Source organism: Petromyzon marinus, chromosome 6 (assembly GCF_048934315.1).
Source record: "Petromyzon marinus isolate PM22_M1 ecotype Great Lakes invasive population chromosome 6, UKy_Petmar_22M1.pri1.0, whole genome shotgun sequence".
Lineage (NCBI taxonomy): Eukaryota > Metazoa > Chordata > Hyperoartia > Petromyzontiformes > Petromyzontidae > Petromyzon > Petromyzon marinus.
In genome coordinates, this window is record NC_133672.1 from 17,514,261 (window position 1) to 17,541,898 (window position 27,638).

Sequence of the window (27,638 nt, forward strand, 5' to 3'; positions counted from 1 at the left end):
CCTTGGTCCGGTGCTTCCTTATGGATGTTTGGGGGCTCTCGCTGGAGTTGAGGTGTTGAGCAGGTGTTGGTGGAGACCTCTGGCAAGTGACTTTGTCTCCAGGCCAAGGAAGAGTCAACGCTGCTGGGGTTCCTAGTGCAGGAGACGACCTTAGGTCCCGTACCACAAATACCCAGTCTCCGTTTCTTCGGTCACCCGGTTCCACAGCCGTCCACAAAGCTGCGGGTATACTGGGTTGGCTTTTGCGATTGTGCTGCACACTTTGGCCGTCCTGAAAAACGGAGGTGCAGAAAGACTACCACCACGGACACGTCCCCCACTATGGCCCCGACTGGTCAGGAGTTCAAATGCACCATCTGCCACAAAGTCAAGGAATGGCATGTACAACCACCAGCGCACCTGCCAACTACATGATCTTCACAAGCGAAGAACCAGCCGACGACGACATCGCCGTCCAAAAGGTTACTGGAACTCTGTTGTTCAGCATGTCCAACGTTTCTTCATTGGGGCTGCCAGCAGCTTTAGTAACTGAATTCGGTATATTCTGAAGTCGGGGGAGATTTCAGCAACTGAACACCTCAACTGAATTCAGTTGCCGAAGACGCTACGCTACCGGCATGTGGAGATAAACATTGGCCACCGTTCCGAACAGCATGTGCTATACCAACCGAGAACATGGGAGAGCCATGCGAGCACCTCCGTGGAAACGGCCACCGCTCCTGGCTGTTATCCGAGATTTTGGAGCAGATGACATCCTCATTCACGCCATAGTGGTTGGCATCACAGAGAATCCCCACTGGGATATAGCTTTGGTGGAGCGTCCTCGAGCACGGGGGGCTTCTGCTTTGCGATGGTGGTGCCCTGGGATCGATTCATCCCTGTTATCAGGCTAGCGGTTGTCACAATTTGTCCGCTCACGCCATACGTCTACGCCACTTGTGCCACACTCCTTTGCTTCTCTTTACGCACCGGCCCGCCGCTCCGTGTGGCTCAGTGCTCACCAATGATGCGGTCCCTGCGACTGCGAAGTGATCGTCATTCGTGAATGCATTTTCCAGTTCTCATTTTTGTACACATCCTCCAAAAGCAAATAGCTAGAGTCGGTCGTCACCAATAATTCTGACTAATCTTAAGTGTCTTCGTCTGGCGATGTGCACGACTGTCACTTGGTGTACATACATGTGTACTACATGTAAGAAATTCACTCAATACAGTACATTTAATATGAACATTAATCAGGTGTAACACAACGTTGTGACGACACATTCCATGCACTGTTTACTTACTGGTGACAAGGTGGGACAAATAAGATCACGGTATTCATGAAAAAAGGTATGCGGTTATATTTTTACTTACAAAACTTGTAGTTTAATTAACGCTTATGTACCAGAAAACCAGATTTTTTTTTAACACATTTAGACATTTTAAATGTTTTTATCTAAAAGAACACTTAATCACCATATACAATATGTACATCCTCTTAACTAGCAAACAAAATAATCCTTTATATTATATTAATATTAATTAATGCAGGGTCTGAAAACATTCCTATTCGAACGATTTATAATCCATTTGCTTCTGGGACCACTTTAGCCTCTATTTATGCATCTGCCTTAATGTTTTAGTGCAATACTATTTATGCTATGAAATTAGATTGTGTGGAAATGTGTAAAGGTACATTTATATACACACAAGCGTATACTAAATTTTGATTTACAGCTTTCGTGACTGCAGTAATTCATATTCTTAGCTCTTTCGGTAAAGTCACGTTGAAGGGAAACAATAAAATAATAAAATATATAAAACAATAAAATTCTCATATATATAGTTTATTATTTTATTGTTTCCCTTCAACGTGACTTTACCGAAAGAGCTAAGAATAAGCGTATACTATTCGATAATAGATCCCAAGCTGGAGCCCCACAATTGCTTGCTCATGCACCTGCTGGCCAAAGGACCTTGTTTGACGAGAGGGAGGTATAGACAGCCCTTTTTGAGAATATTTGGTCTACTCTGCACACAGAAGGAATGCACTGAACCAGTGGCATTCGGTGTCACAAATATTTTCCCAATTTGACTCGTATCAGGGCCCACAAGTTTCACACAACTGGCAAGAGAGGAGCACGTTTGGGATCTCTCACTTTCACACTGCCACCGACAAATACTGAGAGTTAAAAAATTGTTACGCAACACCCGAAGGAACAAATTCGGAAATCAAGTGCCTGAATTTCCAAATCAGAATTGGGTACCGCGGTATGACCGTTTACAATGTTTATATGCAAGGCAATAAATATCAAAGTTACCACGTTAGAGTATGACACAAGGGACACTCTTGATAAACTCTTGATTTCCTTTACATCGACAAAACTTGACAAATTGCGTGCTCAAACAACACATGAACCACAACACCTCGCTGATCTCGCCAAGGACCATAAGCCATCGCGCGGACATCCTCGCAGCGGCTTTTAGCTCGCCACCAAAGACAGTCACTGCATCACGTGCTTTCACATGTGCTTCTGCGGCCATCTGGAATGCTCTTCCTGACATCCGGAAGCTATGCACTTTTAAACATAGAAAACTAATTTCTTTATAACTGCTTTTTTGCGTTGAGTTTGTTGTCCTTCCTCCGCACCTCTGATTAGTATGGTCGGCGACATACAGCGTGAAAGAAGTTCAACATGCGTACATGTAAACAGTCATTCATTGGTTGATAACATTGAAGTATATCGGGGACTGCATTGGTTTCTAAATTGTTGGGACCAGATCAATGTTTCATCCTACGCTGGGCCGTAGTAGGGGGCCTCCTCGGGTGTGGTGACTAAGATCTGGAATGGTCTTCCGCCGGCCCTCAGATTGGCTCCGAGTCACAAACAGTTCAGGAAACTCTGCAAGACTCATTTCCTCCTTTTGGATTTTCCTTGAGTATGTCCTCTCATTATGATATTTTTTACATGTCTTGATTTTGCAGGTAGGACTACCTTCGTTTAATTTATACTCTAAAGTATTACGATGCTCTCTTTAGTGGGGGCGAGTTTTTACTCAAAAAATTAATTGAATGAGTGCTCGAAGTGTGGTGCTGTTTGCAGATATGTTAAAACGTCAAGGAATCAACCACACGTACTTGTGGTGAACATGCAAACAAACATGTTCTGATAATATTCGTATTGTCTTTGAAACTGATTGGCCTACACCAGAGACAGCTTTCTTTATGGCCTAGTCTCACCAATGTCAGACCAGAGAAGGCCAATATAGCTGGCTCAGCCCGAGCTATGAATACTCTGATGTTTGAATTGGCTTTGTACCGTTTGCAGATTCTAACGTGGCTTTGTATGTACGTTTAACTTATTTTGCACCGTACGTAGCCAACTGTGCTAAATCGGAGGTGTGGCTGAAGGACAACAAACTAAACAAAAAAGCAGTTCTCAAGAAAATAGTTTTCAATCTAGATTTAAAAGTGCCTTGATGGTAATAGGCGTTACAAACCAAACGTTTCAACAGCTGTGAGCGGATAATTATATTACGCATGGAAGACCAACAAGTGAATTCATTGGGGAAGGTAAATTGACATTTTTGCCCGACTTGTTAATGCATAAATTTGGAAGATTCTTCCTCCTCCTCCTCCAACCCCTTCTCCTTTTGTGCTTCCTCGTGAATGTCATGTCGACTTTTGAGCTTGCGTTTGATATTCGCGTTGATACCCGGCAGTGGCGTGTGACGTCGCACCGCAATCTGCAAGACAAACGATATCACAGAGTTGGCGAGAGCGTTTACAGTCTTCAAAGCGGGGGATATTTTAGAAGTCGTGTCTTGAAAAAATGCTTTCTGCAGAGAAACAACAAAACATCCTGATGACTGAAAATTATGTTATTTTTAGAACTTCATAGCGTTATTTTTTTTAACATCACAGCATCACCGTAAAACAACAGGTAATTCTGGTGACAAGAATGATACTAAAACTAAATATAAAAAGGCACATTTTATCTGAAGGCTATTGACGAAGGCTGCAAGTACAAAAATATAACGTTTATTATTCACTTGAAAATGCACGTCAGAAAATGATAGATTAAGAGAATGCGAGAGTCATGAATAATTTTTGGAAATGTTAACTTTCCTGTAAATTACTTTAAGTAGATTTATGATCGGTTTTGCTGCCTTGATGGAATAATTAGCACGGTGGAATTGCAATCAATGCAGCGGTCGCCAGTTCTCTTTCCGAGCAGAGTTGAAACAGAAGTTTCTTTAATCACCCTGTCTCTGACTTAAAACTTCAGTGACTGCAGGAATTCATATTCTATGTTTTTTTTCGGTAAAGTCACGTAGAAAAAAAAAGTGAATAAAAATAATAAAAACATCACGTTTCGATCGCAACACAAGCGGTCGTTATTATCTTTTCTATCTAAGTGACTTTACCGAAAGAACGATAGAACACCCTGTGTCTGTTTACCCAGCGGTATAACTGGGTACACCAGTGCGTCTATTGGGGGGTCAGGTGTCATCGGATAAGTTGTGGCTACTCCCACCTCTTCAAAGATGTCAGATCAGCATGGAAGAGGTCAAATATCCTCGAGAGGAACTCAAGACCTTGCTATACTCTTTGGTTATTTCGGTAAAGTCACGTAGGTATAAAATTAAATGAATTAAATCACGACGTTTCGATTGCAACACAAGCAATCATCATCAGGTGGGAAAACCACAGCAATAAAAAAAATTATTGCCGTGGTTTTATATTTTATACCTGCGTGACTTTACCGATAGAACCAAAGAGTATGGATTCCTGCAGTCAAGAAAACTTCAAATCTACCTTGCTATAGTGGAAGTCATTTTGACAGTAATGGCTGGAGAAAGCCATTGTAGGGTTACACCTTTATCATTTACTACCCGTTTAAATATGAAACATTTGCACTGAAAAAGTTCACAAATGTTCGTTTCGTTCGTTTCTCAATCCGCTTGTCCTGGCGAGGGCCGTGGTGGCAGCATTTTGAGTAGGGGCGGTCCAGACTTCCCCTTCCCTGGCGACAGACTCTAGCTCTTCCTGGGGGGATTCCCAAGCGTTCCCAGGCCAGCCATATGACATAGTCCCAACCAGCGTGTGCTGGGCTGGCCCGCAGGGGGCAAATGTAAAAAAAAAAAACCCTCACATTTCATCCCGAGGTGACAAACTCAATAGAAGGCAAGCGCCGTACCTCAATCTTCTGCACCAACTCCACATCCCAGGGGTGAGTGACGATGTTGACGACGGAGCCCCTCACCAGGCTCCCCACACGGCCTACGCGGCCCACGCGGTGCAGGTAATCCGATAGGCACGTCGGGAAATCGTAATTGATTACCGTTTCCACCTGAATAGGAGGTGCAAAAACACGCTGTTAACAATTGTTTCTACTATAATTTCAGCATCCGTCCCACCCAATGCAGTGTTATAGTTCTGATAACACCATTTAGCTTGTTGTCTTTCTCCCACACCGCCGATTACACACTGTGTATTCTTTGGGTCTTTCGGTAAAGTCACGTAGATAGGTTCAAAGGAAATAACAACAAAACTACGAAAATAAGAAAAACTACGACCGCTTGTGTTGCGATTGAAGCATCGTAGTTTTATTGTTCTTTTTTTGTTATTTTCTTTGAACCTATCTACATGACTTTACCGAGAGACCCAAGAATATGAATTCCTGCAGTCTCAAAAGCTTTAAGTCAAGATTTATACACTGTAACAATTTTTTATTTTTTTGTTCCTGGGTAGTGTTATTTCCTAATTGCTTATGCCTCAAACGTAAAGAAAATGGATATTATTCCCCACAAACTTTGCTTTTGTGACCAGGACAGTGATATTTTGAAATTTACCAAATTTCCAGAACATTCCAGATAGATTTTGTGCTGAGTAACCTTGGAGTCACTTCTAGAACATTCTAGAACTTTCCAGTAATATAAATAGTATAAATAGCCCACCAGTTCAGTTTAGTTTCAGCTGCCTAAGTGGATACAGATCTGCATTTTTCTGAGATGGCATCAAGAGGCTGCCAGCATCCGGCAGACACATTTTGCTATGTCTGTGGCCAATTTATGAAGACAAGAGCGAGAAAGTACTCTGTGGAAGCATCTGCTAAGATATGTGAGGCCTACAAGGCATATTTCGGCATGCCTGTTGGGGATCTAGACAAACTCTGGGCACCTCATTTTACTTGCGAGCAACGCATAAAAAAACTCTGGAAGGTAAGAGAGACAATTGTTGCTCGGAATTTTATATTTAAAATTTTTCAAATTGTAAAAGTTTTAAATTTGTTTTACAATTTTCAATGTTACTGAAACAATATATCATATATGAAAAATGTTGCGAGAATCTCTTACCCATTAGTCATGGGTGAAATAAATGTATTTTTGTAGGATGGTACAGAGGGGAAAAGAGAGCCATGAAGTTCACTATCCCAAGAATTTGCCAGGAACCCACTGACCACTCAAGCAACTGCTACTTCTGCATGGTGGACCCTTCCAAACGTCGGCCTGACAAGATTGCACCTGCTATCACGTATCCGGACCTTCCTTCATCCATTGCCCCGGTGCCACACTGCCATGAGCTCCCCGTACTCACTCTTCCGGAGAGAGAGCAGCCATCATTAGAAGAGAGCAGCAGCAAGTCAGAGAGCAAGGAAGACTTTGTAGATCCAGATGACAATTTCAGAGGTGGAGCTGACGAGAGAAACCCATACTGCCCCAACCAAAAAGACCTCAACGACTTGATCAGAGATCTTGGTCTCACCAAGTCCAATGTCGAGCTTTTGACGTCTAGGCTCAAGCAGTGGAACTTGTTGGATGAAAGTGTGCAAGTCGCAGATCAGAGGAAGCGTCACCAACCGTTTTGTAGCTTCTTCACCCGTCAAGATGGGCTCTGCTTCTGCCACAATGTGACCAGTCTGTTCGAGGCAATTGGAATTGCCTGTAACCAAAATGAGTGGCGCCTTTTCATTGACAGCTCATCCAGGAGCCTCAAAGCCGTGCTGCTCCATAATGGTAACTAGTACCCGTCTCTTCCCCTGGCTCACTCTGTGCACCTCAAAGAGGATTACAACAGCATCAAGACCTTGCTGGACGTCTTGAAGTATGATAAGTACGGCTGGGAGGTCATCGGAGACTTCAAAATGGTGGCATTCCTGATGGGTCTCCAAGGCGGTTTTACCAACTTTCCCTGCTATCTTTGCCTTTGGGACAGTAGGGACACCAAGACGCACTACCACAGGCGGGACTGGCCACAGCGGACCGAGTTCTCTGTGGGGAGGAACAACATCAAGTGGAAGCCACTGGTGGACCCCCGGAAGGTGCTGATGCCACCACTGCACATCAAATTGGGCCTTATGAAACAATTTGTCAGAGCTGTAGATAAAGAGTCGGCAGCCTTCAGGTACCTTCAAGACTTCTTCCCTGAGCTGTCTGAGGCAAAGGTCAAAGCCGGTGACTTCGTCGGACCACAGATAAAGAAGATCCTGGAGTGCAATCAATTCCCCAAGAAGCTTGCTAGTAAGGAGAAAGCGGCTTGGAACAGCTTTGTCGCAGTGGTTCGTGGCTTCCTGGGCAATCACAAGGTCAAACTATGTAGAGTTGGTTGAAACTCTGAAGAACTACGGCACAAAAGTGCTGTAGGATGTCCCTCAAAGTCCATATCCTTGATGCTCATTTTGATAAATTCAAGGAGAACATGGGAGCGTACTCGGAGGAGCAAGGCGAGTGCTTCCACCAGGATATACTGGACTTTGAACGCCGCTACCAAGGACAGTATAACGAGAACATGATGGGAGACTACATTTGGGGGCCGATTCGTGAATGTTATTTACAGTATAATCGTAAATCTCGAGAAACGACTCGCTTCAAAATCTTTTGTAGTAATTTTGTATTAGTTTAGTATAAATTCATGTTAATTTTGATTCATATGTTGTTTTTTCTGACTTTATGTGAACAAAAGACACAAATTTGCCCGTTTTCTCATTGAAAATAGATAAATTTCAAAATATCACTGTCCTGGTCACAAAAGCATAGTTTGTGGGGAATAATAACCATTTTCTATACTTTTCAGGCATACGCAATTACGAAATAACACTTACTACCCAAGAAAAAAAAATGTGTTACATAGTGTTATGTATGTATGTTGAACTTATTTCGCACTGTACGTAGCCAACCATGCTAATCGGAGGTGCGGGAAATTGGCTTCGTACGGCGCAATATAACTTAAAGATGGTGTTGGCCATTTGTAGACCTTTGGACCTGTATTTAGTAACCGTGGTAAAAAATAATCCTCTTACTCTCACTGTGTCCAGGCCCCGCGATCCGATGTCCGTGCAAACCAACACGCCAGCATCCTTCTCGCGAAACCTCTTCAGAATGTCAACCCGCATCTGCAAAACAAGCATTACATACATCCGTCAAACTTTATACGTCATTTAATAAACAATCAACTTTGTAAAGCACACGTGGAGTCAGGTCAGATAGTCGTTTATGCCGTCTCCGGCTCCCGACGCCGCAGTCACATTCCTCCAGATGTGTCGTCCGCCTCTCGCCACAGCTTTCAGGTTCGTTTGGTTTCATCTGCGTTCATCTTGTTGCATGTGTTGTGGGTAATAATCGACGGAGAACTTCTTGTGAGGCAACACAATATTTATTAGGACTCTGTTTTACAAGGTCCCTAACGCAAAGGGGTAGCGGCCCCTTTACCCGATACCTGGGGAGGTATGGCCTCCGGGCTACACGGGCCCTATAACTGGGGACCCCGTTAACTTCCCGTCCTCCGGCTGGGGGCCCTAGGGGAGGCTACGCTGACCCGACCGTGCCAGGGTCTTCGGGTCCTGACCACTGGCCTCACTGAGCTCCGGCCCTTAGAAGGACGGCGGAGCTTGGGGTCCAGGGTCCTAACCTCAGCCCAGGTCTTCAGTCTTCGGCTTGGAGATGACTGCCCCAGACCCTTGAGAGGTCCGGCTGGTTCGTGGCTTGCTCCGCCCTAGCCACGCCTCCCTTCCAGAACTTTCTGGAAGGTGGCATCATCCCCCAGTCGTCCCCTCCCAGGGTCCGGGGAATGTGTCCCAGGATCCGCTTCCCAGGGATTGTCGTTGGCCCCTTTGGGCCATGGTCACCAACAGTGGCGTGATAGCGCTACCGCCCCCTGTTGACGAGAAGGGGGAGCTACCAGCCAACAGGATGGGGAGTGCCGATTAACACCTCAACATCGATGGACTGTCCTGCCCTGTGCAAGTTCTTCTCCAGGCAGTCCCCCCCTCCCCTCCCCTCCATTTGGCCCTGGGTCATCCCGGCTGTTGTGTGTTGGCTTCCTATTCTATGCCACGTTTGCTTACCAGTCGGCTGCCTTTGACCAAATCAACTGGGATGTGCCTGCGCAAGACGATCGAGCAACTCAACTTTTTTTTCTTTAAAGACAAACCACTTTCCTTGCCCTCTTCACATTATGCTCACCTTCACCACCAGCCCAATGCTTAGGGGCCATTATTAAGGGCAAAATGTGTAGTATTGTACTGTAATTATTGTACACTTTCACGAGGTATAAATTACAGCACTGCTACGCTTTGATGACTGCTGCACAAGATTGAACAATGCGGGCAAGTACTGTACGCGGGCAAGCGTGGTGGGGACACGCTCTTGATGTGCCACTGGTGGTGGATTGTTTGAACACGGCTGGAGATTTGAAATCACGGGTAGCGGAAAACCAAACTGTGGTTAAGCGATACTTTATACCATTTAACATGTAGGCTTTCATGACCCATATCCATAACACAGGTTTTTTTTGGGTTAGATCACATAAATATGTGTCGTTAAACCCGCCACCAGCCGACACAGCCAATTAGTCAAATTTGTCACGTAAACAGAACGTGGCAATTCGTTACTAGTAAAGCACACCGGTGTGTTGGAGCGCAAAGCCACAACGTTTACAATCTTGAGTACGACGTTTTGCCAGTAATTTCAACTCGCTTCATCAGGTGACAGCCTGATATGTGGAGAAATCCTCCTGTTTCGTTCCTTAAATAGAGGGCTAGAAGTGATGACATCACTTGTGAGCACTTCTTGCGTGAAGTGGAGGGGGGGGATTAATGAACGCATATAAATGACTATGGGCATCCATTGCAGTTGGGGTTATTTATACGGTAATCCACATGCATTATTTATATGCAAGAACAATGGGCTTGGGCAAGGACAACAAACACTGTGCTAATTATCCCATCAATGAGTGCCTACCTCAAAAGGCATTGTTCCCTGCAGGCGGACGTGCTTGACGTGATTTGCATCGAGCATGTATCCGATCCAATTGACCGTGGTCGCTTTGTTACAGAAGACGATGACACCAGACTGTGAGTGTCCGTCTCTCTTCTTTAACAGATCTATCAGAGTGGCTGCAAAAGAAACGCATTCTCATGTAATGTTCATCAACAACCCGGGTGCGTACACAGCATTAGGTACAGCAGAACCCCTATTAATCAGTGTTGAGCTTATTATCATACTAAAGTCCATCACAACGGCATACCCATGATGTTGGGAATAACACAAACAAATGAGCTCCTGGAATCGATGAATAAATCACAAAAGTATACCTCACGCGAATCGTGTTTACACTTTGTGTCTGCAGTCAGCTACGTCAAGGATAACGCGTGAAGACGGTGACAATGTACTCGTTACACTTTTCCACCATTTTTAAGCATTGCAAAGTCAATGTATTGAGCAATGCTTGGTAAAAAAAAAACATCAACAGGTGCTTGAGGAGAGAACCAGGAGTGTATTTTGTCATGGGCATGTTCCGTCACCCGCTCTGTTCAACGATGTGACCAACTACAGTGCGATCTCCATCCCAACCAAGCCTACTGTTATCCCTGCCCATCCAAATCCCAACAAAATAAGAATTTCTTTGCAAAAAGTGACAGGTCAATATAAAATGTTATTTTCGACTAATATTGTACACATTTTAAACGTGAATATATATTTTGTAATCAGGCAAAACCAAAGTCATCAAATGGTTCCTTACCTAATTTGTCATCGTTATTTACCCTCATGAACGTCTGTTCCACATGAGGCGGCACACAGTGCAGGAAATTGCTGCGCACCACTCTGAAGCTGGAGGTCTGGAAAGCGTGCAATTAGTTTTGGTTGGCACACCATTCATCCCGCACTGTGCAATACCTATAACACTTTGTGCGAGTGCTCACAATAATCAAAACACAATTGGCATCTGAAACACACTCAAGCCACTGTTTGGTCTATTCACAGGAATTCAATTCACACAACGCAATGAAAGATGTTTGGTGAAATAGGTGGTTGCGCACCTATGTAATAAATATTGGGAGCAGTGGTGCAATAGCCAGTGCACTGCGCTACGAACCTGACGGACCGAGTTTGATTCACGGCCATAGCGAACATCGGCAGCGAATATCTGAACTGGCTGCGAGGCTCCCGGTTTAGGAAATTCGAAAGCATGTGTATATGTTCTAACATATCTAAACATCACGTGACCGATCAATGTAGGATGCAACGGTGGTGCAATGGTAAACAGACTTGACTTGCAATCCAGAGGCCGCCGGTTCAATCAACCAACCAACCTCTGTGCACCCAGAAGTATAAATGGGTACACCGCGGTTAGCCGATCAGCAGGTCGCGTCTGGCCAGGATGGAAGCGTAGGCCAAACACCCACTTGAGGGCCTCTCTAAAGCTCCGCCCAATGGAGGCTCTTCCACCAGCAGCGGCGTGAGCAAGCAATCGCACCTTTACCTTCACCTCAGCGTTCGTACTGCGTTGCTTACATCCATAACTTGTCCCAGCAGCTCGTCAACGCCGCGTGGAAACGTTGCCCCAATCAAAATGAGCTGTGTCCCGTCCCACGGGTGTAGGCCGGCAGATGCATCGGGTTTCTGCCGCACCTGGGAAATAATTGTCATTAAATCAAGCGCGGTTGCCCAATGGACAGCCATCGTAACGAGGAATTGTCCTCGGTGATCTCAGGACCACCCCCGCTGGTGAGCGCCACCACGTTTGCTTGTTGGCAGACACTCTGATTTGACCAATTAAAAGGTGACCTTGCATTTACCGAGTCGATTGTGAGGGTGTAAAGCTTCTAAGCAAAGTTTAAAGTGTCATATTGTGTTTTTTAACGAGGTGATAACTCAACAAACCCGGATAAGGGTTACCTGGTTCACCAACATGACAAAAGCAAAACAAAGAACAGCAATGACGCAAACATAAATCGGAGCATAAACTACTGTGTCACATGACAAATAAAAAAATATATTGCACAAAAATAAATCCACGTGCAACAACATATTCCCTGTAGCATACATCAGCTTGGAAAGATTAGTTTTAGACTGAGGATATTATAGTTATAATCAGGTTACAGAAATATGGAGGAGATCGTGTGTATACTGACAAGGATATATGCAAACAGTAGAATAAATAAAACTGGCAATTGCGTAGATATTGGTGGTTTAACCTAGGATATATTATTAATGTGCAATTTTCCATTAAATACACAACATTATGTAATGGAATTATGGAGTGGTGTCTCAATACTTAGCAATGCTACCTCTAAGCACGCACACAGTGGGTCCGTGAGGAGTGAAAGTTAAGAGGATGTCGAACCTTATACTGTGTGAAACATACAACCAATATAAAGCAAAATAGCACAAGACACCTTAGGAGCTTACAAAGTCGGGCTCACATTCATAAGATCTTTGCGGGTTCGTTTTCAATTACTGAAGTGCAATGATGCAGGCTAAGATATTTTTATTATTATTTTACATTTCATAATTGGTGCCTAATGCTCACAAATACAGAATAAAGGAACTTTTATGATTTTACAATGTATAGTTAATACCCGAGGATCAGAGGCACCTTTGCTTTTCCCACTGGTAAAGCCAAAGACTCAGCGGACAAGACTGAGGCACATTTAGGATTATTATGGTTTAATATTAAATTAATCAGACACAGAGCACGTTTCAGCAGCGGCATAGTTGTAACAAGCTAACAAGTGGAAAGAATAACTACATTTTGAGAATTACCACAGCTGACCAGCATAGAGGGCTGAACTGGGCTTACAATTAAATGAGGGTTGAATGATGTCAGGTCTTTGGTAACAATTTGGTGTAATTTAAAAGTTTATACTATTTTTCCAGAATCCTGCCACGGTATAACGGTTAGCATCCAGAGGTCGCCGGTTCGATTAAAATCTCCCAGCACGGCAAGAGAAAGCAACGGTGAAGCAATCTTAAATCAAAACGCCTCCGTCCGCCCAGCAGTACAAATGGGCACACCGAAGTGAGTCCATCGGCAGGTCGTGGGTGGTGGGGCAAAGCGTGGGTACACCTCCCACTTGTTCTAACATATCTGGCTAGCATGGAAGAGAAATCTAAAAATGCCCTCCACAAGCGCTATCCGGTGGAGGCCCGTATTTCGGCAGTGGCATGCGCAAGAAATTGGAGAGTTGCACCTTTACCCTTTAAACCGAAAGCGGCACATTTGAAAAGGCAAGTGCACGGCAGCACTGCTAACAGCGCGACACACTGAAGGCAAACAACACCGGAGCTCACGTTGACGTGCGTAAAGATACACTGCAGCTCCGAGTTGAAGCTGTCGTCCAACAGGGTGTCCACTTCGTCCAACACCAAGTGTCTCAAGGCGGTGAAATCCAACAAGTCTGAAATGATTCAAAAGTTAAAGGCAGTTCACCAACGAAGAGCAGAATGGGGGTTGTTTTGAGGCATAAAAATCTGGTATTGATCAAAGAGATTGAACAATTTTTTTTTTAAAGAATGAGTGATTTAAGGCAACTTTCACACTTGCCCTGAGGCAACACATGTTTTTTTTTTCAAAACTTTGCTTGGTCCATGTTATATCAAATATATATGTACGTATGTAATGAGAGGCAAGGAACATTTTCCAAATAAAATTCCCCATATTAGACCTGACACGGTTATAAAATATCATCAAAGTGCAAACCAACTTAAAAACGGTTGCAATACGAGATGCCTCTTAGGTCATGAGGTTCAACAGAATGCAGCTAGGTCATGAGGTTCAACAGGATGCAGCTAGGTCATAAGGTTCAACAGAATGCAGCTAGGTCATAAGGTTCAACAGAATGCAGCTAGGTCATAAGGTTCAACAGAATGCAGCTAGGTCATAAGGTTCAACAGAATGCAGCTAGGTCATAAGGTTCAACAGGATGCAGCTAGGTCATAAGGTTCAACAGAATGCAGCTAGGTCATAAGGTTCAACAGAATGCAGCTAGGTCATAAGGTTCAACAGAATGCAGCTAGGTCATAAGGTTCAACAGAATGCAGCTAGGTCATAAGGTTCAACAGAATGCAGCTAGGTCATAAGGTTCAACAGAATGCAGCTAGGTCATAAGGTTCAACAGAATGCAGCTAGGTCATAAGGTTCAACAGAATGCAGCTAGGTCATAAGGTTCAACAGAATGCAGCTAGGTCATAAGGTTCAACAGAATGCAGCTAGGTCATGAGGTTCAACAGAATGCAGCTAGGTCATAAGGTTCAACAGAATGCAGCTAGGTCATAAGGTTCAACAGAATGCAGCTAGGTCATAAGGTTCGACAGAATGCAGCTAGGTCATAAGGTTCGACAGAATGCAGCTAGGTCAAAAGGTTCAACAGAATGCAGCTAAGTCATAAGGTTCAACAGAATGCAGCTAGGTCATGAGGTTCAACAGAATGCAGCTAGGTCATAAGGTTCAACAGAATGCAGCTAGGTCATAAGGTTCAACAGAATGCAGCTAGGTCATAAGGTTCAACAGAATGCAGCTAGGTCATAAGGTTCAACAGAATGCAGCTAGGTCATAAGGTTCAACAGAATGCAGCTAGGTCATAAGGTTCAACAGAATGCAGCTAGGTCATAAGGTTCAACAGAATGCAGCTAGGTCATAAGGTTCAACAGAATGCAGCTAGGTCATAAGGTTCAACAGAATGCAGCTAGGTCATAAGGTTCAACAGAATGCAGCTAGGTCATAAGGTTCAACAGAATGCAGCTAGGTCATAAGGTTCAACAGAATGCAGCTAGGTCATAAGGTTCAACAGAATGCAGCTGGAATGCCTCGTGAGCACAAATGACACACGAGAGACTGAGCTGCACAAAAGGTGTTTATTGCTTTCTGAATCCCTCAGTAATGTTTGACGAAACAATACGAATCCATACCAATGTTCTGCTATTTGCAGGAACAGAACATTGTGTGGCCAAGTTTCATAACCAAAATTCAAAATCTGTCCATAATGGTGCACATTTTTAATTAGAAATATATATATAAACCCATTGTCCCAACACAAATGAGGTGGGCTGAAGTTCCCCCTTTTTGCCAAACTGGACAATGAGTTACCATGGACAATGCTAAAAAAAAAAATCAAAGATGAGGCCATACGCTTGTATCACACTGCTGTAGCAACTGCTTCTCAGGCATCGACACAGGGACTGGCTCGAAGAATTAATAGCGCAAGTATCCCTTTCAAAATGTTATTTTATTGCCGCCGTTGCATATCATTGGAACTGCTCGTTGATGATGTGTTTTTTTTATATTGTAAATCTTTCATCGTGGCCTCAGATGAGCGATGCCTCAATAACTAATTCCGTTTCAAATTAACGATATGTCTCTTCATAATCAAGGAGCATAAAAGTGAAACGTGTTTTAATGACACCCTGGCGATAAAGATCGTATGGACATAGCGTAGTTGTTGTAAGTCATTAATTCACAAAAAAATAATTTGACATGCGTTTTTTTATTAATTGTTTTCGGGTTTCATGACCTTGACTTTATTCAATACCATTCCAGTTGGTTAACAGACATCGAGTAAAGATCTGTTAGATAAATACAATAGAAATAATAAACTAATTTTTATAAAGCACCTTTCAAATGACTAATCTCCATGCGCTGTACATCAGAGGTAAAACAAGCAAAAATCTTACACGAATAAAAAACTGACATACCAGTAAAAACCCAATAATGCTACATTATAACAAGAAATAAAACCAAAATATAGTACCGGTGAGTTTAAACTGCTTTAGTTAAGTATTCTATAACAAAAAATCGGATTAAACTGTAATAAATTGCAGGATGCAATAGAAGGGTTCATATCGAGGGCATGTTACGGAAGTGGCCAAAACATCAATTGCACTTGAATCTAAAACATTTGAAAATCAGAATTCACCACAACCTAGAGAAAGCAAGATGCACAAAACACATTGTGTCTTGTCGCGAGGTGTGTTCCAGTTGTGCAACCGGTGAAAGAAAGGAATAACTTCCTTCAACTCTGATAGCCGGGTCAGCACAACCTTACCTTGCTTCAGAGCTCTCCAGAGAGTGCCAGGGGTTGTAATTAGCACGTCAATCAGGTGGGAGTCCAGAACTTGCCGTACTTGACTCTGAAACATCATGCGCACTTACACTTTAAAGAGAATGTAAAAGGCAGGAAATCGTCAGAAAGCCATGGCCATGTGATTCAACACACGACCTTACACTTAACCTGAAACTTATTAATCACATCACTTGACTTATGGCAGCATGAGGGTTGCCAACTGTGAGGTACACAAATTCGAGACATATAATTTGAAAATAATATTTCACAATAGTGCAAGAGGGGAGAATTACCAGTAAGTCTTTAGTGGTGTATTGTTATGCAAATTACTAAAAAACGGGAATTTTATTGTCCTGTGAAGACTTATAGATTTCCCAGGACAGCTTCCTCAAAAAGAGGATCTTGGGAAAACCATGACAGCTGGTAAGATTCGGTGGCACAGGCCTGGAATCAATAACGCTCATTTATGAGATTCCCCGTCTGCATGGCAACATAAAAATAGGTTTCTGGGTTTTTATGTCACGCACTTATATTTGTGGGTAGCCCAAAATGCTAACTTGGCAGATGGCCTAACGTTTAAAACAAGGACACTCCTAAAAATGCCTTAAAACCCAGTGAAATTGCTGGATAATGAAATACTAGTGTTATTATATATTCTACATCCTTGCATCAATTACCACGTGACCAATGTTATTGAAATTCGACATAACAAAAGCGGATGTGGTAAGCCTGCATTAGTCCATATCACAAGCACGCATTTGGTTTCAATGCTAAACACATCTGGTTGCTATGCTATCAAGCCTGGAAAGGTGTTTCAAGAGACATCAATAAAATAACATCAAATAGCTTGAATGTGATTTATAAAAGAGTAATGAAGAAAGTTTAATATTGATAACTAAAACAGAAAATACTTAACACAAGTGGATTATTTATTCAATCAGTAGCGTATTCGTCGATTGTAAATGTATGCGAGTACTCTTTGGTTCTTTCGGTAAAGTCACGTAGAAATTAAATAAAATCAATAATAGAATATAAAGTTTTGATTGCAACACAAGCAACCATCATCAGGTGTGAATGAATGCAAGCTCGGAGACACATACACAGAGAGAGACAACACACAGAGAGAGACAGAGAGAGAGACACATATACAGAGAGACAAACACAGACACGGAGAGAGACACACACACAGAGAGACACACAGAGAGAGAGACACAGAGAGAGAGAGAGAGAGACATATACAGAGCGTGTGAGACAAACACACAGAGAGAAAGACACACAGACACGGAGAGAGACATACACAGAGAGAGACATACAGAGAGACACACACAGAGAGAGACATATAAAGAAATAGACATATACAAAGAGAGACAGAGACACAGAGAGAGAGACACACACATAGACACGGAGAGAGACATACAGACAGACATACACAGAGAGAGAGACACACACAGAGAGAGACACACAGAGAGAGAGAGAGACATACAGAGAGAGAGAGAGACACACAGAGAGAGACACACACACAGAGAGAGACATATACAGAGAGAGACATATACAGAGACAGAGAGAGAGACACAGAGAGAGACAGAGAGGGAGACACACAGAGACATACACAGAGAGAGAGAGACACACAGAGAGAGAGACATACACAGAGAGAGAGACACAGAGAGAGAGAGAGAGACATATACGGAGCGTGTGAGACACACAGAGAGAGAGACACACACAGAGAGAGACACACACACACACAGAGAGACACACACAGAGAGAGAGAGACACAGAGAGACACAGAGAGAGGGAGAGAGAGACACACAGAGAGAGAGAGAGAGACACAGAGAGAGTGGATTGCTTATTCAATCAGTAGCGTATTCGTCGATTGTAAATGTATGCGAGTACTCTTTGGTTCTTTCGGTAAAATCACGTAGAAATAAAATAAAATCAATGTCTCTCTCTCTGTATATGTGTCTCTCTCTCTGTGTCTCTCTCTGTGTCGTCTCTCTCTGCGTGTCTCTCTCTCTGTGTATGTGTCTCCGAGCTTGCATTCATTCACACCTGATGATGGTTGCTTGTGTTGGAATCAAAACGTCGTATTCTATTATTGATTTTATTTTATTTCTATGTGACTTTACCACAAGAACCAAAGAGTAATTCCTGCAGTCACGAAAGCTTAAAATCAAGTTTGTATGCGAGTAATATGGTGCTGTATGTGTGTATCTGTGCTGACGGTTTATCCATTAGCTGGTAGTACTCTAGTCATTGAACTTTGGTATTTCCCTCTCTCACAGAGGAAGAACCGTGCACACTCGGTTAGTACAGTCTGTTCTCCTGTAACGCGGTAGTTGTTGCGTTCCTGAAGAACAACGCGTTTCGGAAAAATCGCGTGATAATAAATAATATATTAGGGCACAGCACAGTCCACAATAACACGTGAGATGCGTACGCAGGCTGAACAAAGACTGAGGTGCGTGGGTAGCATCTACAAGCATCCAGCAGCATCCCGCATTGTGTGATGATACTACGCCGAGGCAGCCGTACACCCGCTCATTCCTACTCGCGCCACGTAGTTCTGTTAAAATCGCGTTATATCTAATTCACATGCGAGTTATAAAAAAATGTGTTCTCTCATAAATTCATCGCGTTAAATCCACGGTTATTGGAGAACACACTGTATATGAAATGTCAGCAGTCATCTCTTACCATACTATGTCCACAGCCAAGGGCCTCAACACGCAGAGGTGCATGATGGCTCAGACTTTTGGCAACTGCCTGCAAAACAATAGTTACACTTTTTCCAGCATCAATAAATAAATGTTACCACCATCAATGTAGTTGCTACTTTAGGTATCTGCAAAAATATTTGACACAAACACATGATATATGGTAGTTTGGGAGCACTCCTGTGGCCATTGTTAATTTCGCACAGACATATCAGTGGAGCCTTAAATGCTATGAATATTTTTTTCCATTTCTTTACACGAAAACTAAATAATGGCTTGTTTCCATGCTGTGGTGATGGCATTATTTTTTCTTGCATTCCCGTAAATAATTGTACTTGTTATTTAAATTTCATGTCAATTAATGACTTAATAGCTTTACCACCGGGCTTCGCCCGAGACTTGGATTTTTGTCTTGGATTAATACACGGCCTACGCGGAGGGTGGGGGGTTGGATGCGTGACGTCAGCAGGCACACTGTGTGTGACGTCAGCAGGCACACTGCGTGACGCTGCCGCATGCGGGTGACATCACAGACGTGACGTCACCGCTCACTTGCCGTGCAAAATATATCCATTATTGCACCTTCCCCCCCACCAAAAAATACAAAAGTCTAATTTTATACTTTTTGCATTGTGTACAGTCTGGAAGCTACCCACGTGCCAAATTTCAAGTTTGTTGCATGTTAGGAAGTATGCTAAACATTTCGAACAGACACACATATTCACAAATTTCCCTTTTATATATATAGATGTTACATTTCTTCCCATTGAAATGTCTTTTCGCATCTAGGATTTCTATTTAAAAAAACTCGATGACTGAAACTAGATTGCAATGTCACACTGCCCTGTACCTTGCGTTTTCCAAGGTGTTCCTTTGATTCGTTAACTTATTAGGCCTGATTCATGCATTGGCAGATCGCTCTTAGTCAACAATTATCAGCTGAAAAAGGGGAAAACCTGGCATAAAACATTAGTAATTTGGGTATTTTTCTTCCAAATGTTGAAGGAAACATTATTCAGTAATTGGTCTCTAGACTTCCATTTAATGTAAGATACATTATGACGTATGACTGTAATTTATCTGTACGAGAAACTTTGTTGCAGCAGAATCAACAAAACTCAGCCCAACATATAACGAATGCACACGCAAGGCATTTGCAAACACGGAGTCAGATCTGTGGACTGGTGGAAATAATTTTCGTGTAGTCACTGCACATGTGTGCGATCGTGTTCAGGTTTGATGTTTGGGAGGATCAAGCAGGTGTTCCCCGCTTTTATCTGGTGCCACAATTGTCGTGGTAGGTCTTGTAGCTGAGGTGCTTGTTACGATTCGGAACAGAATTGTAATACGATGGTTTACCACCACAGAGAGCAATGCTGGTGGTCCTTCTAAGATCATGACATTTAGTATTTGTACTAAGGAAAAAAAACACAACAGCATTAAATCAGACACCACGCATATACAATATACATGTACAGTACATGGAATGCAAATGAAATAGTTCCTGGGTAAAAGTTACAATGACCTGTCCTTTAATCAAATGTACATAAAGCAAGGATTTAAATTCAATGAGAGCAAGTTTGGGATGCTACCATGGTGTAATGATTAGCGCACTGAACTTGCAATGCAGAAATCTTCGGCTCGTTTTGATCTCCCAGTGCGACAGTTGAAAAATATGGGAGCACGTTTCTTAAATCCCCCTGCTCTCTGTCCACCCAGCAATACAAATGGGTACGCACAGTCAGTTGTTCGGCAAGTCTTGTATAGTGTGCGAAAGTCTGAATACTTCCACGTCTTCCAAGAAGTCTGGCAAGTGTGTAAGAGTAGGCTAAATACCCTCCAGAGGAGCTCTGATAGAGCTGACTCTAGCGGAGACCCTTCTGCCAACAGTGGCGTTAGACCAAGTTTCCTCCCCCCACCCCCCCCGATACGCAAGTGCACGGTTACAATACAGCACATCTTTTTCAGTCTTGGCGAGACGTTTGCCTTTCTCACTTTGACTTGGTCGAGGAGCTCACGGGAGGGAACGATGATCACGCTGCGTGGACATCGCAGCTGCGTCGACGCACTGCCCTTCTTCTCCTCGTCCCGGAGCTGCTCCACGATGGGCAGCAGGTAGCAGAGCGTTTTGCCACTGCCTGCAGAGAGACAACGTCTCTCACTTTGAGCCCAACTTGGAAAACCACGAACGCGGTTATGAGATGTCAAGGTGACACGTAAGACAACGATCGACATGGGTGGGCTTAGTAAGCGGCACAGTGCAAGCGTAAGCATTAGAAAACCAATGTATAAATGTGTAGCAAAGGAAAAAATGTCCGTCGCACTTGACAAATTGTAAGAGATGGCACAAAAAAAACACATTGCACGCCCTTCAAAAATCTGCATTTCTAAAAATTTACCCATTTGCCAAATTGAGTGGAGCTTCAATCCACAGAGGAAACAAATATATTTACATCATCGGTATTGGGGATGCTAATCCCAATATTTAACTACTTAGTTCAGTTACAATGGGGTAATACAACTAAGACAATGCTGGTCTCAATGGACTCTGGTTATACGTTAAACATACATTCATAAACCAAGATCGTCTCTATTGAAACCCATAATCAATCACCGGTTTAGCGCTTCCAAATACACATGTATATAATAATATTGTGGTAACAATATGCAGGAAACACAACGGAGCAATGGTAAGGTTACCGTACTGCACAGGTCATTTGTGTGCTGCGATGAATTACCAAACAGTTTCTAAAGATGCAATATTCTTTCCAACATCAATTCTGCACATTTTGGCAAAAGTAACGGAAAGTTTGTGCATTAAGGGAAACCGGTGCCTGTATTTAGCTCTAAATACGACTCACCTCAAATACAGGATGATCCGTTTATAGATACCCAATTGATGTATGAATAATTATCCTCTCACTTTCTTCTCAGCAGGTGATTGAATGTTGTGAAAGCAATGGCTCCGAATCACAAGAGGAGATTGTGTGTTTTCCGTGTCATTTTCATTATTGTAATTATTATAGTGGGGTATCCCTAAATGGATCTCCATGCTCATCTGTGGATTGTTCATTGGCTTCATCAGAATCCATGAGTTAAGGATAAGAACGTAGCGGTGTGTGCAGCACGTGCTATGTCTGTATTCAGGCTCACCTGTAGCAGCCGCACAGAGAACATGGGATCCCTTCACGATTAGCGGAATTGTCTGAATCTGAAAAAATTGAAATAAAGCGGTCAGTGTTTAAACTCGCTATATTGTTTGAACGAAGTACAGGGCAATAAAATACAAACATTTTATTGTGCTATAGAGTATGCACACCAAATGGGGTTGAGCAGTGGCGTAGTGGTTATTGCACGACCTTTGAACCCGGACACCTTAGTTTGATTCTTGGCCATGGCTGACATGAGTGGTTACTCAATGAGAACTGACCCTCGCCACCACCCTCCACTCCAGTCACTGACTCACACTGACCGGCATGGTAAAGTATGGTCAAACAACCCCAACAACCGACATGGGGTGGGGGGTCCATCAAGAAGTACTGTAGCCCATCAGCTATTAACAACACAAAGCCTAGAGGCGTTTTACATGGGTTACCAACTCTGCTTGATATAAAGTGGTATGACTTTAAACGCAATATAGATAAAAAGCACGACGCTGCAGAAGTTTAGGACACTGATGTGCTTGATCAGACATCGCACTCCTTCGGCGCATTGCACCCATGAACGAATTCACCACTGCTCATATATCAAAAAAGCCCTATAGCTCACCAAGTCAAATCAGGAAGATGTCCCTCACTGACCTAACTGAAACCTGAAACCTTGTGAGCATGCTGCTGGATCCATAAAATTGCCAAATGCTCCACCTGCTACTGTCAATGACACCTGATATGAGGCCATATGCATAAGTCATTGAGGATTCACACAACAGACCACAGCTGTCCTGGCAAAGCGATTGATGGATGGCTTGAACATGATGCCACTCTTCATATTCCAATTAAATAATCTCTATTCCCACACGATAGTGAATTCAATGCAAAATCCTGTAATTAAACTTCTATCAAGACCAAAAAGTAAATTTAAACTGCAGGTCTTCTTTACCACTGCATGTCGACATTGGTAAGCCTCACAATTCCGCCTAATATATTATTGGTCCTCATTGATTTGCTGCCATAAACAACTTTCCTTCTTGTTTTCAACTTAAACAATATTACCAAAAACGTATTGGCAGAAACCGCTTTCCATCCAACAAGTGTCTCACATTTATATAAAACAAGTGCATGCCCACCTGTACTGGGGTAGGAGCCTGGATGCCTTGGCTGGACAATGCCTGCATCACCTCCGTAGACATTCGAAACGATCTAAAGCTATTGACATTCGTTTTTCTTTCTTTGCCGTCCCCTTCAATTTCCACAATAGGTTCCATTGGATTCTGAAAAAGAGCACGCCAATCAACACCACATCACAGCCATATCCACGGTGGCAAGATGTTAACTACCTCGCCTGGTATACAGGAGGTCGTGGGTTTTGATCCCGACCCTGATGCCTGTTGTATATTTGGAGTTGGCATGTTCTCCCTCTCTCATCATCATCACAGTGGCTAGATGTTGACTACCTCGCCTGGTGTACAGGAGGTCGTGGGTTTGATCCCGACCCTGACGCCTGCTGTATATTTGGAGTTTGCGTGTTCTCCCTCTCTCATCATCACGGTGGTTAGGAGATGTTGACTACCTCGCCTGGTGTACAGGAGGTCGTGGGTTTGATCCCGACCCTGACGCCTGCTGCTGCTGTATATTTGGAGTTTGCGTGTTCTCCCTCTAGTTGCGTGGATTTTTCTCTGGGTGCTCCAGATTTTTCCCTCCACATTTGGAAACATGCGTTTAGAGTATTTGGCTGATATAAATTTCCACATCATAAGCCACTTCATTGAGCTATGATCTGTTGTCAGGTCGCTTCTGAAAAAAAGCTACATAGCTCAGTGGGCCTTACCCGGTAAAATAAAAATATATATGCTTACATATATGCTTACATATAACTTCAGAAAGTTAATGCTCCGACGAGGATATAATCCAAACTGTAATCCAAGCCATCAGCTACACAACTCATGCATGCTCTCTGGTTCTTTCGGTAAAGTCACGTAGATAGCAAAAATAATAAAACACGATGTTTCGGTCGTAACACAAGCGTTCGTCATCAGGTGTTGCGACCAAAACGTCGTGTTCTTTTCTAATTTTTTCCATCCACGTGACTTTACCGAAAGAACCAGAGAGTTTGGATTCCTGCAGTCACAAAAGCTTCAAATCACATCCTGCTCAGCACGACGTAGTTCAACTTCACGTCCACAATCGTCTGTTGTGCACGTGGTGAAATGTATCCAGTCACATTAAACATGTGATGCTATACATTCATTATCAACATCATGCCTTAAGAATTACACTGCCTCCCATGCAGAACATCTTGAGGTTTAATGTTTATATATTTACATTTATTCTGTCTTCGAAGTGGATGCTATGATCTCACATACCTCTTGCAATCTGTTTATGATAAAGAAATCTCCAATGGATTTGTTGTGTTTCCAGCCCTGAGAGGCAAGCCGGGGAAAAGCAAACTTGCTGTGTGTGATGCTGGAATGTTGATTATATCCTGGCCTCCGGGCACGGATCAGCATCTTGCCGGCTCGCATTGTGTATACTTTTAGTGACCTACAACAAAAGATGCCATCAATCTCACGTTAAAACAATGATCAAATTGACTTATCAGAACATTCAAAATGGTATCTATAAATAAATCTTGAAATGTATTGAATTGTTTCCGAGCACAATTCCAGGACCTTCACTCGTACCATACCTGTTTGTTTTGAGCTTCTGAACGTTTTCAATGCGCTGTTGTATCTTGTGTGGAATACAAATAATGGGCACATCAGCAGAGTCCTTCTGGGTGGCTTTGCTGCAGTTGGTATGCTGCCCATAGTCAAGGCGACACTTTCGCAATGCAGCACGCCATCCGCGATTCAAGTTGAACTGCAAGCACATGAACAACTGTTTTAAAGGGCAACTTAAGTGGGACCACGATGGGAATGGACATTTTTCCTAATATCCAGTGCCTCAATACCCTTTTGTTCGCAAGAAATCTAAGTTGACTGGTGACATTCAATATTGTTTAAAACGAAATATATTGTTTCAAAAACGTTGAACATTTTACGTAAAATACCAACATTAATTTCACGGGTTGCACTTATTGCATGCAACAGACATGGGCAATTAAGGTACACACTGCCATCTGTAGCTATTGGTCATTGTCAATTAGGGAAATGTGATGCATCATTTAGAAGTTACAGTACTTCAATAACGTGCGGCACTAGCAGTGCCCTTTCCAGCTAGTCCATTGTATGTTTGTTCGGGGTTTTTTTACTCTTATGTGATACATGGAAACAAAAAAGGGAAAAATGTCCTTCAACACTAGCAACTGAAAATGTCCACTAATAGCGGGCAACCACATGTTAGATCGTGTTACTGTGCCTTGTGGAATGATCATGTAACTTGTGAAAAGGACGGAAATTATTTTGTGCGGCAATGTCCTAGGGAAGTCAACATTTTGTAAGAGATATTTTTCGCTTCCGCTCGTTAAAACGGTCGCCTGTATTTAATATGCTCATATTAGATGCATGTCCGATTGGTAAGGTCTTAATCCAGCAGTGGATACACAAATTGAGGCCGGCAACGTCTCTATCCGAAAACCCAGATTCGAAAGAGCGCAAAATACAGAGAATCAATCGGCGTTTAAATGTCATCTCTTACATCGGGGCCGAAATCCATCCCCATGGTGTGAACGATGTCCAGGACGCGACTACCAACACCAACCTCCTCCCTCCCGATTAAAGACAATGTTTGCTACGGTGTCGATAAAGCACGACAAGGGTGAAGTTAAGACGCGGTGACCGGAGATCACGGGCAGCAATAATAATAACACAAAGCCAGGGGGGGTGCGGGATGGGGGGGTTCGGGATGGGGGGGGTGTGGGATGGGGGGGGTGTGGGATGGGGGGGGTGCGGGAAGGGGGGGGGGGTGGGATGGGGGGGGTGCGGGATGGGGGGGGTGGGATGGGGGGGGGTGTTGGATGGGGAGGGTGCGGGATCGAGGGGGGGTGCGGGATGGAGGGGGGGGTGCGGGATGGGGGTGTTGGATGGGGGGGGGGGGTGTGCGGAATGGAGGGGGGTGCGGGATGGAGGGGTGTGCAGGATGGGGGTGTTGGATGGGGGGGGGGGGGTGTGCGGGATGGGGGGGGGGTGCGGGATGGGGGGTGTGCGGGATGGGGGGTGTTGGATGGGGGGGGGGTGTGCGGGATGGGGAGGGGGTGCGGGATGGGGGGGTGCGGGATGGGGGGGGGGGGGTTGCGGGATGGGGGGGGGGGTGCGGGATGGGGGTGTGCGGGATGGGGGGGTGCGGGATGGGGGGGGGAGACGATTCCCGAGCGGCGTGGTGATAAACTCGGGGGGGGGGGGGGGCGCCATAGCCGCCACGTGCGCCGCGGACCGCAATGACAGCCGCACTGTACCCGGCACTGTACCCAGCACGTGGCCGCAAGGACGCGGCCATGAGCACAAAGACGGGAAAGACCGCCCCCCCCCACCACGTGTAGCTCACACCGGGCTGCTGGGGGGGGGCCCGAGGGGCCGTTCGCGAGCGAGCAGCGCCTGTTGGAAAGGCCGCGGCGTACGAAAGGTTGTGTGGGGTGGTACACGCGGCGAGCGCGCACGCACGCACGGCCGCGATGTTTACCGCACGAACGCACTCATTTGAGGCCGAGTGGATCTAGGGGGGAGGCCCAGGACCGCTTCAGATAATCGCCACCGGTGTCGGCCGCGAGCGCGCAGCGCAACACGCGCGCGTTGAGACGCGGAGGGCGACGGAGCGAGAAGAGAGCGTAGAGACGACCTCAGAGCGAGGAGACGGGAGGGTTCGCGGAGAGTGGATACAGAGCGCAGGGGGCTTGTCAAGAGGAGAGCTACGGATCTCGAGAGAGAGAGAAAGACATTCACTCGCCATGCTTGGAGGCCTCCTCTTGCCCCTCTCCGGCTGCTGCTTGCTCCACGAGTCCCCTGATCGGCCCCAGGGTCGCCAGCAGAGGGCACCAGGGTGCGAACATCCCCTGGCCGAGATTCACGGCACAGGAGTGGTGGTGGTGGTGCTGGTTCAGTTTCATTTATTTTGGTATAGCCCTGTGAGCCATTCGGCTCTTAAATCGGGTGCAACCGCAACAAACAAAAAAACACGAACAAGAAAAACATTAAAGTGACTATGTGACTGTGCAGACAGAAAATCCATGAAAAAAACAGCAAAAATATTCCTGAAATAGCACCGTACACCAACGCTGTGTGCAAAAAATCCCAGTGGGATGCAAGTCAAACAACAATAACCACAACAAGACAACTTAGATTAAGGTCATCAGTCTAACTCCGTACTAAAACAAAACAAACATGTCCAAACCAAAAAAACTTTTCGAAATCACCAAAAAATAAAGCCATAATTGCAACGTAACAGTGATCATAGGGACTGTGACCGAATTTTTTACAATAACTACATAAATAACATGTAACACCAAATCC

The 27,638-nt window shown here is 44.2% G+C and overlaps 1 protein-coding gene across 2 annotated transcripts; it reads right to left on the reverse strand.

The window, feature by feature from the left end:
* Positions 1-1,200: 1,200 nt before the first annotated feature.
* On the reverse strand, positions 1,201-27,183 carry DDX28 (DEAD-box helicase 28). Of its 2 annotated transcripts, none has more exons than XM_032947617.2 (15): positions 27,076-27,183; positions 24,881-25,053; positions 24,558-24,735; positions 23,322-23,465; positions 22,190-22,247; positions 21,032-21,174; positions 19,017-19,085; positions 16,308-16,392; positions 13,558-13,664; positions 11,779-11,895; positions 11,006-11,102; positions 10,225-10,379; positions 8,286-8,378; positions 5,184-5,336; positions 1,201-3,729 (listed from the first exon to the last, which is right to left on the reverse strand). In XM_032947617.2, the coding sequence occupies exons 1-15, from the start codon at positions 27,076-27,078 to the stop codon at positions 3,583-3,585; spliced, it is 1,722 nt and encodes a 573-aa protein (XP_032803508.2). In that variant the 5' UTR covers positions 27,079-27,183; the 3' UTR covers positions 1,201-3,582. The 2 variants fall into 2 exon arrangements, with proteins under 2 accessions (XP_032803508.2, XP_075921262.1); XM_076065147.1 differs by lacking the exon at positions 27,076-27,183 and adding an exon at positions 26,825-27,033.
* Positions 27,184-27,638: the final 455 nt, after the last annotated feature.